Raw genomic sequence first — 15,613 nt, 5'->3', positions numbered from 1 at the left:
ATGAAAAAATATTTAATTAGTAAATACTTCATTTGGTATTTATAGTGGAGTACTTTTTTTTTTAAGACAGGGTCTTGCTGTGTTTCCTAAGATAGGGTACAGTGGTATCATCATCTGGGACTACAGGCACTTGCCACCACACCTGGCTAATTTTTTAAATGTTTTTGTGGAGACAGAGTCTCACTATGTTGCTCAAGCTGTGAAGTGAGTACTTTTTTATTGACATATGGTTGTACATATTTTGGGGGTACCCAAAGTGAGTACTTTTAAAATATAATAGCAAATTTCTCAAGAAAGTCAATGTTGTAAACGTGTGTACAACCATGGTGATGCTCATAAAGTTATTAACTATATCAGAGAATATTAAATACCTAAAATCATAATGAAGAGATATGATGTTGTATATATTACAAAACACAGCATGTGAGCCTAGAGGAAATGTCTTCATTTCTAAAGTATGAGTAAAGTTTTTGTTTGTTTTTTACCAAAGATAACAGTGATATCTAATGATTGGCCATCACTCCGTCTTGGATCTCTCGGTTAAGCTCTACAAGTGTATAAATGGGGAATAAGATTAGAAATACAAATAGAAATCATATTTCATTCATTCAGCAAACATTTATTAAGCACATTCTATATGGCAGACACTGAGGCATTAGGGATATAGCAATGAGCAAAAATAGTCACAATTCTTATCTTCGTGGAGCAAACTATGTAGAGGGAAGCTAGGTACTAAATAAGTTAGCAAACAAATATAATAAGCAAATGTCAATTGCACAAAGAATATGAAAAAAAGGTTCATAGTGATATGAGAACCTGGGAACCTGGCATTGTCTGAGGGAAGGCTCAGGGACAATTTCCTTGGGAAACTGATGATTAAGCTGAGCTCTGAGAGGTAAGAGTTGAGGCAATTTACTACAAGAGAGAAGTGTGCCAGGAATAGTATATATAAAGGTCCTGTGGCAGATAGAACACAAAAAAATTAAGAAGATCTTTTGCAGAAATAGAAAAATCCATCACAAAATCCATATGGAATCTCAAGGGACCCCAAATAACCAAAACAATCTTGAAAAAGAAGAACAAAGTTGGAAGTCTCACATTTCCTTATTTCAAAACATATTACAAAATAATATGTAATCAAAGTAATCAAACCATGTGGTACTAGCATAAAGACAGACATATAAATCAATGGAATAAAACAGAGAGCCCAAAAATAAATCTTCATATATATATGGTCAAATGATCTTAAACGAGGGTACAAAGACCACTCAGCAGGAAAAGGAGAGTCTTTTCAACTAAGGGTGCTCGGAAAACTGGATATCTACATGCAAAAGAATGAAGCTGGACCCTTACCTTATACCATATATGAAAAATAACTCAAAGTGGATTAAAGTCCTACATATAAGACTTATGAACTAAACTATAAAGTAAACCTAAAACTATAAAACTCCTAGAAGAAAACATAGGGTAAAAGATTCATGATATTTGGATTTGACAATGATTTCATGCATAGGAGAATAAAAGCAAAAGCAACAAAAGCAAAAATAAACAAATGGAACTACATCAAACTTTAAAACTTCTGCCCAGGCCAGGCATGGTGCCTCACACCTATAATCCTAGCACTCTGGGAGGCTGAGGCAGGAGGATTGCTTGAGGTCAGGAGTTTGAGATCAGCCTGAGCAAGAGCGAGATCCCATCTCTACTAAAAACAGAAAAAATTAGCCAGGAGTGGTGGAGTGTGCCTGTAGTTGTAGTTCCAGCTACTTGGGAGGCTAAGGCAGGAGGACAGCTTGGTCCCAGGAGTTTGAAGTTGCAGTGAGCTGTGACGACACCACTGCATTCTACCCAGAGTAACAGAGTGAGACTCTCTCTCTCAAAAAAAGATTAATTAATTAATTAAAAAAATAAATAAAAAGTAAAACTTCTGCCCATAAAAGGAAACAATCAACAGAATGAAAAGGTAACCAATGGAATGTAAGAAAATATTTGTAAATCATATATCTGATAAGGGGTGTTATCCAGAATACATAAAGAACTCCTACAACTGAGCAACAACAACAAAAAACTCAAAAAGGTGGGCAAAGAATTTAAGTAGTCATTTCTCAAAAGATGATACACAAATAGCCAACAAGCATAGGAAATGACACTCAACATCACTAATCATCTGAGAAATGCAAATCAAAATCACAATGAGATATCACCTCCCACCCATTAACATAGCTATATAAAAATAGTAAGTGTTGGTATGTGGGGAAATTAGAACCCTTGATGGTAATGTAAAATGGTACAGCCACTGTTGAAAACAGTATGGAGAGTCCTCAAAAAATTAAACATAGAATTATCATATGATCCAACAGTTTCACTTCTGGGTATATATCCAAAGAATTGAAAGCAGGATCTCAAAGAGAGATAGTTGCACACTCATGTTCATAGCAGAATTATTCACAATAGCCAAGAGGTGGAAACAACCCAAGTGTCTATCCAAGGATGAATGGATAAACAAAATGTGGTACATATATACAATGGAATATTATTCAGCCTTAAAAAGGAAGAAAATCCTGTCACATGGAGAATCCTGGAGGACATTATGCTAAGTGAAACATCAGCTAGTCACAGAAAGACAAATACTGCAAGATTCCACTTATGGGAGGTATCTAAAATAGTCAAATTCAAAGAGAATAGAATGGTGGTTGCCAGGGACTGGGAGGAGGGCAAGTGGGAATTGTTTAATGGGTACAGACTTTCAGTTCTGCAAGATGAAAAAGTTCTAGAGATCCGTTGCACACAATGTGAATATACTTAGCACTACTCTACACTTTTAAAAAAAAAGTTAAGATGGTAAATTTTATATTATGTGTTTTTATCACAATTAAAAACAAAAATTACATAAGAAGTGAGGAAGAGCTGTAGAAAGCAGTTTGGCAGTTCCTCAAAAAGTTAAACACAGAATTACCGTATCACCCAGCAATTCCATTCCTATATACTGAAGAGAATTGAGTATATAGGACATATATCTGCACAAAAACATATCTGTACAAAAATGTTCAAAGCAGCATCACTTATAATAGCCAAAAAAATATAAAACAACCCAAATGTCCATCAGCTGAGGAATAAACAAAATATGGCATATCCATACAATGGAATATTATTTAGCCTTATAATGGAATGAAGTACTGACATTAATACATGCTGCAACATCGATGAACCTTGGAAATATGCTAAAAGAAAGAAGCCAGTCACAAAGGAGCACATATTGTATGATTCCACTTATGTGGAACATGTAGAACAGACAAATCCATAGAGATAAGAAAGTAGACTGGTAGTTGCCAAAGGCTGGGGGATGCAGAACTGGGACTAACAGCTAATAGGTACAGGGTTTCTTTTTGAGGTAAGAACAAATGTGCTGGATGGAATCGGATAGTTGTGATGGCTGTACGACTTAGTGAATACACACTAAAAACCACTGTGGTGAAGTTTATGTTATATGAATTATATCTGTTTTTAAAAGTGAATGAAAAAAAGTAAGGAAGAGAGAGAGAGTAATAATACTAGCAAGGTATTTATTTAATCAGTGGAAAGTCACTGAACGCCTTCAGGTATGCATTTATAAGATTCCTCTGGGGCTGTGTGGAGGATGGCTTGGAGAGGGCAGGAGTGGATGAGATCATTTATTGCAATGGTCCAGATTAAGAGATATTAGTAGCTTGGACTTGGATGGTGGTAGAGGTGGGCATGAAGAGAAGTGGGTGGATTTGAGAGCACTTTCAGAAATAGAACCTATTAGATTTGCTGACATATTAGACGTGGGGGGTGAAGAGAACAAGGGAGTATTAAGGATGATTGCTGGGTTTCTAGCTTTAGCTACTAAGTAGGAGATAATGTTTATTAAAAGGGGGAAGACTGGAGGAGGAACAAATATTGAAGAGGAGAGCTGCTGATGACTTGCACAAGAGTAGCAGTCATGATGTTAAAGAAAAAGTGGCATCGACTGGGCATGGTGTGCTGATGAATCAGTTATGAGGGAAGATGCAACTCATGTCCTGGTAAGTCAGAATTATGTGGTTACATCTGAAAGTCCATTAAAAGCCATGTTATCTAATAGCAGTGAAAAGAAGTGTTATGGTAAAGAATATGCTCCTGAACAAAGGCCTGATACTCAGCTTTTTAAATAAATGACCATCTGTACTCAAGATAACAAACTACCACCCTGTCTCCATACTGTAAAAAAGTTTCCAGAATTGTGCACTCATCATTTAAGCAGGGCAACTAAGGTAACCAATCATACAAGATTATATAAAGTAGTATCATGATATATTACCCCAAATGCTTGTTTCATCCCAGTGTCTGCCTTACTGTTCCTGCACCAAATCAGAAGACTGAGGACATGGACTCATTGGAGTCATTGGTTTCAGAAAAGAGTGTCTATGAGAAGTATCTACAACTATTGTTGTGGAGGCCTAAAGCCACCTGATGTCTATTTTTACCACTCCCTTTTTTATACTACAGCAAACATAAGGCATTGAAGATCAAGGTTTTAGTCTTTCTGCCGTGTTATGGTCTGGATGTTTGTGTTCCCCTCAAAATTCTTATCTTGAAATCCTAACCACCAAGGTGATGGTATTAGGAGTTGGGGCATTTGGGAGATGATTAGGCAATATGAGTAGAGCCCTCATGAATGGAATTACTGCCTTTATAATAAAAAGAGACCCCAGACAACTCTCTGGCCTCTTTCCCCCATGTGAGGATCCAATGAGAAGTTGGCAGTCTGCAACCTGGAAGAGGGCCCGCACCAGAATCCAATCATGCTGGCACCCTGATCTCAGACTTCCAGCCTGGAGAACTGTAAGAAATAAATTTCTGTTGTGCCAGGTACAATGGCTCATGCCTGTAATCCCAAGGAGGCCAAGGTGGGAGGATCACTTGAGACCAGGTGTTTGAGACCAGCCTGGGCAACATAGCGAGACTCTGTCTCTACAAAAAATTTAAAAAGTTAGCTGAGCCTGGTGGCACATGCACTTATAGTCCCAGCTACTCAGGAGGCTGAGGCAAGAGATCACTTGAGCCCAGAAGTTCGAGGCTGCAGTGAGCTATGATCATGCCACTGTACTCCAGCCTGGGTGACGGAGTGAGACCCTGTCTCGATCAATCAATCAATCAATTTCTGTTGTTTATAAGCCACCTAAACTATGGTACTTTGTTATAACAGATAGAACTTGCCCTCTATATTGACTGGTTCTCTTGCTTGCTCCAAGTGCCATAAACAATAACCCTGCACCATTGCTCAGGTAATTGCTTCCTCCAGTAATGAAATTGCTTATCCCTAAAATCTCACAACCTTCAGTTCTTTGGGTCCCCAAAGGCCCAATTCACATGTTACCTACCTCTCTATAAAGCTCTTCCCAGCTACTGAAGCCACAGCAAAAGCCAGTGCCTCCTTCTGAATGCCTACTGCACTCACTGTGTGTCTCTCAAGAGGATGGCACTGATGACTCACTGATCTTGTGGGGGGGGTTGGTTCTGTGTGCTTGTCTTTTGTCTCTTCTGCCAAACTGCAAGCTACTGGAGAGCAGGGTTATACCTCACACACCCTTCCAGCACTATGTAGGGCATAAGTCTTGAAAGAAAGCTGTGAATCCTATGAATGTTTTCAGAAAGGAGGCCGAAGTAAATTGCGCACTATACTATAGATCCTTTAATCCATATTACTTCAAACTACATTAATTGTGAAGCTTAAAGAACATCCCCACTGCTTACACAACAGGTGTAGCTTACATAATCTGCTCTACCCAGCTGTTACTTATTTGTGACAATTCCCTCCTGGCTTCTGCTCCCTGTCGATCTGTGGGATTACTGCACCTTCCAGTATGATTTTCTGATTTATTCTTTCCTCAAATCATAAACAAATTGTTAATTTCCTTTATGATAACAGTAAAAAAGGCTGAAACTTAAGAAAAACCAGAGAGCTATCCCTGGGGTTTTCCATGACTATAAAATGCAAAAATAAATCCTGGAATAAAACATTATTTGTAAATATTGCCATAAAATTCATCTATTAGCCCCAGAATTTGTTTTTCCTATATAGCCTTCCTTGACAAAATACTCTTCAGTATGCCCACTATGAAACTGTTACCCGAAAGGTACTGAATGGAATGAGTAACGGTGCAAATGAGTGTTGGGATTATGGGCAAATGAATGGAACAAGGAGAGGTGGGAGCAGTAACTAAAGTCCAAAACTCAGGAAAAATGAAAATCCACGAACTTGGTGATGCTCCAGAAAGGAAACCAGCAAGTGTTGACGCTAAACTGGCAGAAACATCAATACTTCCTGGCTCCCCTACTGGGGGCATCAATTTACCACCAGCAGGCTGATCTTCTGATGCAAGTGACAAATAGTGAATGCTTTCAACAATATGAAAAGGAATGATTTATAATCAAGAAGCGTGGCTGTGGGCAGCAATGAAAAGAAGGTGTGATTCCTGGGGGTCTGAGTGTCAGCTCTGCTGCTGATCACCTCAATGGTCTTGGGCAAATCATTTCTCTTCAATGAAAAACACCCGTGTTTTACAACATTAGTGTGACGGAAAGAGTTAACATAGCAGGCCTGAAACTGCTATTCTTATAAAGGCCTGCTTGCAAAGTTACTACCTGGCTGATGTCTAGGGACTTGGATTTCAGGAGGGTTCCCACCACCCTAATTGATAAGAGTGCCTCACTGTACCTAAACTGTACAAATAGGGTTTATGCTGAATACTTGCTTTCCCTCTTGGAGTCTCCAATTTGGGTATGTACCAGGTGGAGAGTACGTATGTGACAAGCTCCCAATAAAAACCCTGGGCAATGAGGCTCTAATGAGCTTCCCTGGTAGATAATATTTCACACATGTTGTCACAACTCATTGCTTGGAGGAATCAAGCATGACCTGTGTGACTTGAGTGCAAGAGGACTGTTGGAAATTTGCACATGGTCTCCTCCAGAGTTTGGACCCATGTGTCTTTTCCCTTTGCTGACTTCGCTTCTTTTCCTTTTGCTGTAATAAATCACAGCCCCAAGTATACACTAAGTCCTGAGTCTTGCCAATGAACCACTGAACCTAGGAGTGGTTTGTGGGGGGACCTCTGACACAACTGGTATAGTGTTGAATAGTCTACCAAACATTTTTGCAACAATCTTGTGAAGTAGCTATTATTCCCATTTTATAGATCAAGAAACTGAAGTTCAGAAAGGTAAACAAAGAGTATGCTCAGAAAATAAACGTTTCAGTGTTTACTATATTATATATGGGTGTTCTCAAATTTTAGTGAGCCTAAGAACCACTTAGAGTGTTTGCTTGAATGCAGTTTCCTGGAACCTATCACCTAAGACTTGGATTGAGTGGGTTTGAGGCCCAGGAATCTGTATTTATCATAGGCATCCTCACATCTGTAATTACAGCACTTTGGGAGGCCAAGGCAGGAGGACAGCTTGATGCAAGGAGTTAGAGACCAGCCTGGGCAATACAGCAAGATCCTGTCTCTACAAAAAATAAAATAAAATAAGCATCTAAGATGATTTTTATGCAAGTGGTCCAAGGACCACATTTTGAGAAACACTTTTATGTATATGAACTACAGCCTTCAGTGCCCAATTTCTCCAGCTAGGTAGTAAATGGCAGAAGTAGGACTTGCACTAACTCTTTTTAACAAGGTTGAAGCTCTTTTCACAACATAATTGCTTCCAAATCCCTCAAACTCTGCAGTTCCTCTGGTTTGCTCTGTCTTCTTGCTACAGGTGTCCATCCAGCTGATGGCAATTGGGTGCAAACAGGAAAGTATCTTACATTTCCAGCACCAAATACTAAGTGGTATCCTGAATCCAAAGAATGCACACTTATCAGGGTAAGTCAAATGATACAGCTCTTGGAGAGTTAACACTGCAGCTTTGATTTTCAAAATGGATTTGATGTGCTGGTGGCGACGGAAAATATAAGTTTATCAACTGCACTTAATATGAACTTGTTTACAATTTTAGAAGTTGAGGACAGTATATTAACTATAATGTTCTGCGAGTGGCCACAAAAGGGAAGGGGGTTAAAGATTATCTTTCTGGTAGATACAGAAAAATGGTCTTAAATAAATGGCAAACCTTTTAAGTGGGCACGTAATTATTATCTTTTCTCATTTAAAATTAAGTATAGTTAGTACTTTGTCCACTGAAAAGGAAATTATTTTCAGTTCTATACACTTACCTGTAGCCCAGCCCAAAATACATAAGCTTCTTGGTGGCTGCTTACTCAAATGATCATTTTTCTTCTGTCATTACTGACTCAGGCTGTTACCAATTCAGTTCAGAACAATACAACAAGTATTAATTGAACATCTACTGTTTACCTGATGCTGTGCTAGCTGCAAGATCATTACCAAGAACACTGTTCTGATTTTTCCGAGAATACTTTGGTGAAAAGAGAAAGGGACTAGGAAAACTTGCCACCTTAACACTTTAAGACAACATATATGCTGTAAACAGATGTGCTGAGAAAAATAAAAGAAAAAATATGAAAGACAAAGAGTTAAAAATTTTAAAAAGTATGAAAAAACTGTAAAAAAAAAAAAAAAAGAAAAATAAGATAACATATAACAGAAGAGCCTAAAAAATAAATCATGATATCTGCTTGAATAGTACAGGCCTCAACAATCCTCCCATATTCTATTAAATAAATATGGGGCAAAAATCAATGACAGTCTATACTTCACAAATACAGATTAACCTCCTAAATCTGGATATCCATGGTCCAACATCATCTATAAACCACATCTTCTACAATCAAGTCAGCCGAATCAGCAATCCATCCATACACTGCAGTAATTGAGGGGCTGTCTGCCAATGTGCTGGTATAGGGCATCCTGTGCCCATATCTGCAGCGCTGAGCACTCATTCATCATTAAGCTGCAGCAGTGTTAACATATGCTGCAGTTGTGCTAATATGTTTGTTTCACAATTACCACTCATCTACCCTTATACCAGGCCAAGAAGGTAAATGTTAAATGAATGGAAATAAATTTGAGAACAGTACCTAATTCACTTGTGGAAACCAAGAATTTGCCTTCACCCAACCAGAGAAATTCCCCCAATCCCAAGGATTCCAGACCTAAAAGGTTAATCTGTATAAAGTACTACAGATATACAGGAAATTCTACCACCTTGAAGAAAAAAACTTGTAATTGTATTTTGTATCCTATGCATTCACCCTCTTTGAGAGAACTGATCAACCAGTCTAGACAAGCAGTTAGTCTTGATGATTTTGTCCATCATTCAACAAACCAGTATTTGAATTCACTCAATGGGCTAGTTCTTTGCACATCATGCAGACACAGGGAGTTTACTAGTGGTTCTTTCAGGGGTCACTGGCCATCCTTTACCTCCAAGAACCCACTGCCCAGCAAGTGGTCAACTGTCAGCTAGGACAAGAAAACAAGCTCATTTGGACAGTTGCATCAATATGAAAATGGCCAGCTTCACCTGACCAAATCTCACCTCTGCTAATAGGCTATTAGCAACACTGGAAACTACCTGATATACGGGCACTCAATATTACCCACTACAGGGCTGAATTATTAGTAATAATCATAAACAAAAGGAACAAACAGAAAACCCTTATAGAAGGTATTTAGGAGGCATTCAGAGATTTATGCTGCTTAATCAGTAAAAAGCAGATTAGGGGAAAAAAAAAGACAAAAACTGTTTTCACTGTGTAAAGATTTACTTCAAGTTATAGTGGTTCATTCCTAAATAGGTTACCCACCTTGCACAGGGTCAGCCTATTATCTATTTACAAAAGAACAATTTGCCATGTATAGGTCATATCAAAGGAGTCAAATGCAACAAACTCCTTTTTATCTGACATCCAAACACCAGAAAATAACTGATATTGTACAATCTATTTTTGGTAGAAAGACAAATGACAAGGAAGTATATAACTTATTCATAAAGATGAACATTCTTGATATGTCACAAACATATTAGATGCTGTACAGTTACCATGCCCTCTATATCTACAGTCATGCATGTAATGATAATTAAAGCTCATGAAGACAGGAACTTTATCTGTCTTACCCATATATCCTCAGAATCTATCACAGTGCCCAACACATAGTAGGCATTCAATGAATATTTGTTCAATGAAATAATGCTCTGCAAAACTATAAACTGCCTTAATCATCTAAGATTATGTTATGGTCAGTATAGTTTTGGTATTAGATGCATTTATTTTAATTCTCAGAAAACTGATAATCAATATATGGTATACCCCAATTAACTACAACTCCTCATTTTTCAATCATTGTGGATAAGGAGGGGTTTGCTATAAATCATTGCCTATAAGTAAAGGTTATTATTCATGTGAAACATATAAAAAGTTGTTCTTTCACCAAATATTATTAAATACCTATGCACCAGGCACTGTGCTGGGAGCTAAGGACACACTGTAAACTGTCCCTGTTTAGGATAGCTTTTCAAAATTAGGGTTCCTCATCTCCTGTTGCATAGGAGAGAAGTTAATTTATTACATACAATGCATACCCTAGGGCATTACTGCTAATTCTCCCCAGGTTGAGAAAGATTGGTCTAGGGAACCACACAAGTTAAAAGGCAATTATAATGTTATATGATAAAAAGGTTGCTTTTAGGTAGGGTCAAGTTCAACTGCTAACCCTAGACCTATATGAACTACCTAGTAAGAGCCAAGATTCCCAGACCATTTGTAATACTTGTGTAAATGCAAAAATACTGCAACACACATGCAGATATATTTCCAAACATAATCCAATAAAATCAATATTTTCCATGCTCAGCAATGTCAGACCAAGGTTATTAGTAAAGCGAAAGAGAAAAACAATGTTTAATTACCCTGATAATTTAAGGAAGAAACCAGAAACCTTCTTGCTCCTGGAAATAAAAAAAGCAATTATCTGAATTATTTTGTTAATTGCCTCCATATATTGCTTCATTAGATGAGCCTTGCCTTGGACTCAAAGTAATAAATTAGCTACCTATTTCATTAATTCTTATTTTGCATTTTTAGTCTTATTTTGAATTTTCATTCTTCCTTATGCAATTTAATTTCTAGTCCTGGGTGTTTTCTGTGTGATATTATGATTATATGCTGCATGCTTTACGGAACCAAAGCAGTTTGAGAGCTTCTAGAATCAGAGATACAAATTTACTCCAGTATTTCACACTCATAATTAAGCTTTCATGTATCAATGATCTAGAAATTCATATCTGTTAAATATTACTCTCTGACAAGCTAAATTGATAGCACCCAGTAGACTGGCCAAGCCCCCCAGTCTACTTCATCAAGGAAATCTCTTATTTTGAATGAAATAATTTAATAAGCCAAAAAGAGGGGGAAATTGTTGTTTAGACTCACAATAAACCTTTAAATCTATGTGAAAATGCTACTATAGTCACTAGAATTTTATTAAAACGAGAGGATAACATAAAATCCATGACCCTTAAGTCTCAAGTAGTCCAGACTTCTGATTAAACATGTCTTTGAAGGAAATAAATTGTACAAAGCTACTATTATTTATTTATTGTATTTATGGAGATGTTCACTGAGAACAGACAGTGCTTTTATTGCACTCAGAGACATCCAACTCTTAAATCTTTTAAGACACCCTCTACATGCCTAAACCCTAAAATGCTATACACCAAATCCACCAATTTCTTTCTACCTCAAAACTGTCAAAAGGAAAGTCATAATTCATCAAAAAGGCAGGAACACGATTATTAATGGCAAAGACGTCAAGGCCATGTCTTTAAAAAATACAATGAATCACTATTTCTTTTAGCTTGAAATTGGAGAACATCAGAAAATAAATGGCATTTTAAAAATGATTCAGCAAACACAACTGAGCTACAGAAGATGATGCTACTCCTATGAGATTCTTATTTCCCACTTCAGGTTTAAGATATAAAGAAAGCACTTCTCTAACATGCAATCTCTAGTTTTCAGTGACCAATAACCACAATCGACACCACCATAAATTTATTTCACATTCAAAGCCAAGTTTAGACACATAGGTACGCCAAAAAAACATAACTGATTTTGAAAGGAATTCATTGCTCTATCTCTAAAATATTAAAACAATAACACAGCACACAACTTGGACTACATGTACATTGCTGTGCAAATCTCAAAGTCCCACCTAAAACTTTAATTTTAGCCTTCTAGTGATTTAAATGGGAGTGCCCCTCAAAGAATCTATGCCATGCAGAAGATGAGGACAGCATATGATTTACTGATCTAAGGGATCTAAAATTTGGCCCCCCAAAATTTTGAAGCCATTTTTAGCAATGAGTATTTGATAGTATTTTCCACATTCAGTCCAATGGTTTGCAGATTAACTCCTTGGCCTAGGGCTCGGACACAACTCCTAAGAACCTTCCAGCTTACTGCACTGGTAAATTCCTGGGACTTACCAAAGTCATGGTTGCACAGGAAAATGTGAACAGTGGGGCATTCCAGCTGAAACAATGAGGTCAAAGCTCCTTTCAGTATGAGCAAAAGTGATTCTCTGCGGAGATCTTGGTGAGGGAGGCAAAGTACCTGCAGGCTGGCACCTCAACAACTGCTGCAAATTCTACTGCATGCCCTGGCTTCCTGGGCCAGCCCAGCTTAATTATTAGACTATAATATAATGCAGATCACTCTTAGAAAGGGAAGCAAATGGGGCTTTTAGACCAATACTTGACTTATTCAAATCCTTAAATGGGGACTTCGACATCTCAATTTTAAGCTAATGAATTTATTATAATTCAGAGCCCAGTTGTTTTCCACCATAAGAGTGTCATGTGAAAAGGTTACTGTGTTCCTAAATACAGTCAGCTCTCCTTGTCACCCTTCTCTTTTTGTCACTCCTAAGCAACACTCCAAGATCACGAGAATCCAAGTGAAATAGATCTATGAAGTACAATGTTCTTTTACATTATCAGGCTAAAGGTGACAAACCAATTTTGGTCACCTGCTTTAAAGCATCCAGTACATTTCCTACGGATTTCAAGATCCTTGATATATACAACCTCTATTGCACTGTGCTACAGGTAATAATCTGCTCCAATTTCATATTGCATGTTTCTGGGTGAGGTAAACATTTAGAAAAGCATTAACATAGCATATTGTGATAATAATATTCTAAAAAAGGAATGTACAAGTTATTACTTTTAGCCAGGGTACATTTGTGAAAGTTTCAAATGCAGAAAAATAGGTTAGCAGTGCTTTGATTAGGAATAACTGCATGAAAAGAATCAAATCGACAAGTTCTCAAAACATGTATTTTAAAGGGGAAGGGGGTATGCACTTAGCACTAAACCCTGTTTCTTAACTACAGAAAAATCAAAATTTGCAGATGAACCCTTTCTTTCATATCATTGGCAGAAATAAAATCCTAGTCCCGCCACCACCTCTAGCAATCAAGGAAGTTGCTACGAATAGCAGCATTGAAGTAAATGGCCCTGTTATGCTCCATTCTTAACATACCCTCTAGGAGTAAACAGGTTACTCAAAAAAGTCAGTAGCCAGAAATCACTTTTCTCTATGCCAAACTCCCACGAAAACGAAATTCCCTTTTCTGCGGATTTCGAAGGCGGTAAACGTGGACGGAGGAGTCCAGTAGCAGCCTGCCTTCTCCCATGGGATCTATGTCTGGGGCGTTCAGTCCTCCGCGAGGCTTCAGACCCGCGATCGGCAGCATGGCCAGCGGCGGTGCAGTCTCCTCACGTTTCTACATCCACCCAGCCCACCCTGACAATCGCCCTGTCTTTTGTAACACCCTAAATGTGAGCTTCGTAGACTGGGTCTCCAAAGTTTGCCCGGTCTCCGGTCAGCAGCCGCCCTGCTGGGCCGAGCCCCAGGCAAGGCTGAGTCCTGCCCTAGCCTCGGGCTCCCTCAACCCTCAGCTCTTCTTTTGGGCCACAGTGACAGGTCTAGGTTTACCTCCATGTGCTCGTGGCAGGAAACAAAAGAAAGCAACCTCCTGGATAATAAAACGCCATCTTCGCCTAATTGGCAAACTGAGGGGTCCCCGGGTCGGTCACCTCACGAGTCCCCCACCATCCAGCCCGAGGGCTGCCCCCAGTCTGAGACACAGCTCGTAACAGCCCCGGGAAGCCCTGATTAAATTGTCCTGGGGGCGAGGGTGGGATACCCCGAGAACCCTACCTGCCTCCCCACCCTGGCCACCGGGGCAATGTGTTTCAGTTAAAACGAAAAAGGGCAGCGATGGTGGAGCCCCCCGGAGATGCAATGACCCCCTCAGAAAATTGTCGTGAGGGACCTGGCGAAGGGGCTAGCGAGCAAGCAAACCGGCACGCGTGGAGCTGCAGCGAGTGTACTTACAAAACGATTAAAGCTCCGGCGGAACATCGCGTCGAAGGCTGCCGGGCGCTGAGCTGGGCTCCAGTGGGCAGTCTGGGAAGGCGCCGTCCACAAAACACACTGCGGAGTGGGCCGGCAGTGCAAAGCGGACTGTGAGGCGGGCTACCCGGCCACCCGCCCGCCGCCTGCCCTCGTTGGCTCTCTGCGCTCCCCCGCCCCCAGCCGCCCGCGCCCTCGCGCCCGCGGCTCCCGCCCCGCCTCACTCGCTGCCCGCCCCCGGCCCGCCCGTCCCGGGGGCGACGGCCCCACCGGTCCCTCTTATCTGGCCCCAGCACCGCGGGCCAGTAGCTCCCGCTGCAACCCGCTGAGAAGGCGAGCCCGGCACGCGGGGGAGGGAGGGCGGAGGAGCTCTAGGCTCCTCCTGCGGGGGGGGGCACCCCAATCTCTCCGCCAGCGCCGGGCTCGGCACCCCGCTGTCTACACTCTTCCTCAGCGCAGCGCCACCGCCCGCCTCCCCGCTGGCCTCCGCGGCCGTCCCGCTCGGGACACGGGGCACCCTCCCGAGCCACCCCGCCTCAGCCCGACACTACTACCCTGTCTCGGTCGGGAGCCACAGCCTCCCTCGCCCCGGCCCTAACTCGTCCGCCGCGCCGCGCCGCGCCGCTTCGCTTCGCTCGGAGCCCCTCCTCAGTCCGCGGCAGCCGCGCCGCCCCGCGCTCTGGTCCCACACTCGGGCCAGGGAGCCTCGGCGCAGCCCGCCGGCCCGCCCGAGCCCGCGAGACGGCCGGACTTCCCGCTTCCTGGCGGGGAGGAGCCGGACTCTGAGAGAGAGTGGGGACCCGCAGGGCTTGTGGAGACCCCAGCGCGGGCGGGGTGGGGCGGGGCGCGAGCGGAGGATTAGTTAGGAAAGCCGACCCCGTCTCATCTTCAAAGGCGAGGGTCTTCCCACTACCCTCGCTTAGCTTAGCTCCTCTCCCACCTACACAGCTTTCCCTCCTCTTGTTCTTTCTCTCGTCCTGCCTCCCCACCTAAGCCCTCTTCCACTTTCTCTGTGAGGTTGTAAAGTCAGGCTTTGTGTCGCCGCTGCGCAGCGGGGCGGGATTTCCCTGCCACCCCCCCCCACCCTAAACCCAACCCCTCCCGCTCAACCCCTCCCCCGCGCTGCTCCCGGAGCAGCCTGGGAGTTGTAGTCCAACTGTCCATCTCCTCCGCCTCGTATTGCGGGGTGGTAGCTCCCCGACTCGCCAGCCCCCACTCGCC

The 15,613-nt window shown here is 41.4% G+C and overlaps 1 protein-coding gene across 1 annotated transcript in view; it reads right to left on the bottom strand.

Annotated features, from left to right (window-relative positions):
* The window catches only part of ATP11C (ATPase, class VI, type 11C), a 180,390-nt gene extending 165,009 nt beyond the window's left edge, over positions 1–15,381 (bottom strand). The window contains exons 1-2 of the mRNA XM_012665306.1: positions 15,337–15,381; positions 14,375–14,473 (exon numbers count right to left, since the gene is read on the bottom strand). Coding sequence (XP_012520760.1) covers positions 14,375–14,401 — 27 coding nt within the window. The 5' untranslated portion in view covers positions 14,402–14,473; positions 15,337–15,381. The remainder of the gene's footprint in view (positions 1–14,374; positions 14,474–15,336) is intronic.
* Positions 15,382–15,613: the final 232 nt, after the last annotated feature.

This window comes from Propithecus coquereli, unplaced genomic scaffold (assembly GCF_000956105.1).
Source record: "Propithecus coquereli isolate 6110/MARCELLA unplaced genomic scaffold, Pcoq_1.0 Scaffold99, whole genome shotgun sequence".
NCBI lineage: Eukaryota > Metazoa > Chordata > Mammalia > Primates > Indriidae > Propithecus > Propithecus coquereli.
This window is presented reverse-complemented; position numbering and strand designations above follow the sequence as displayed.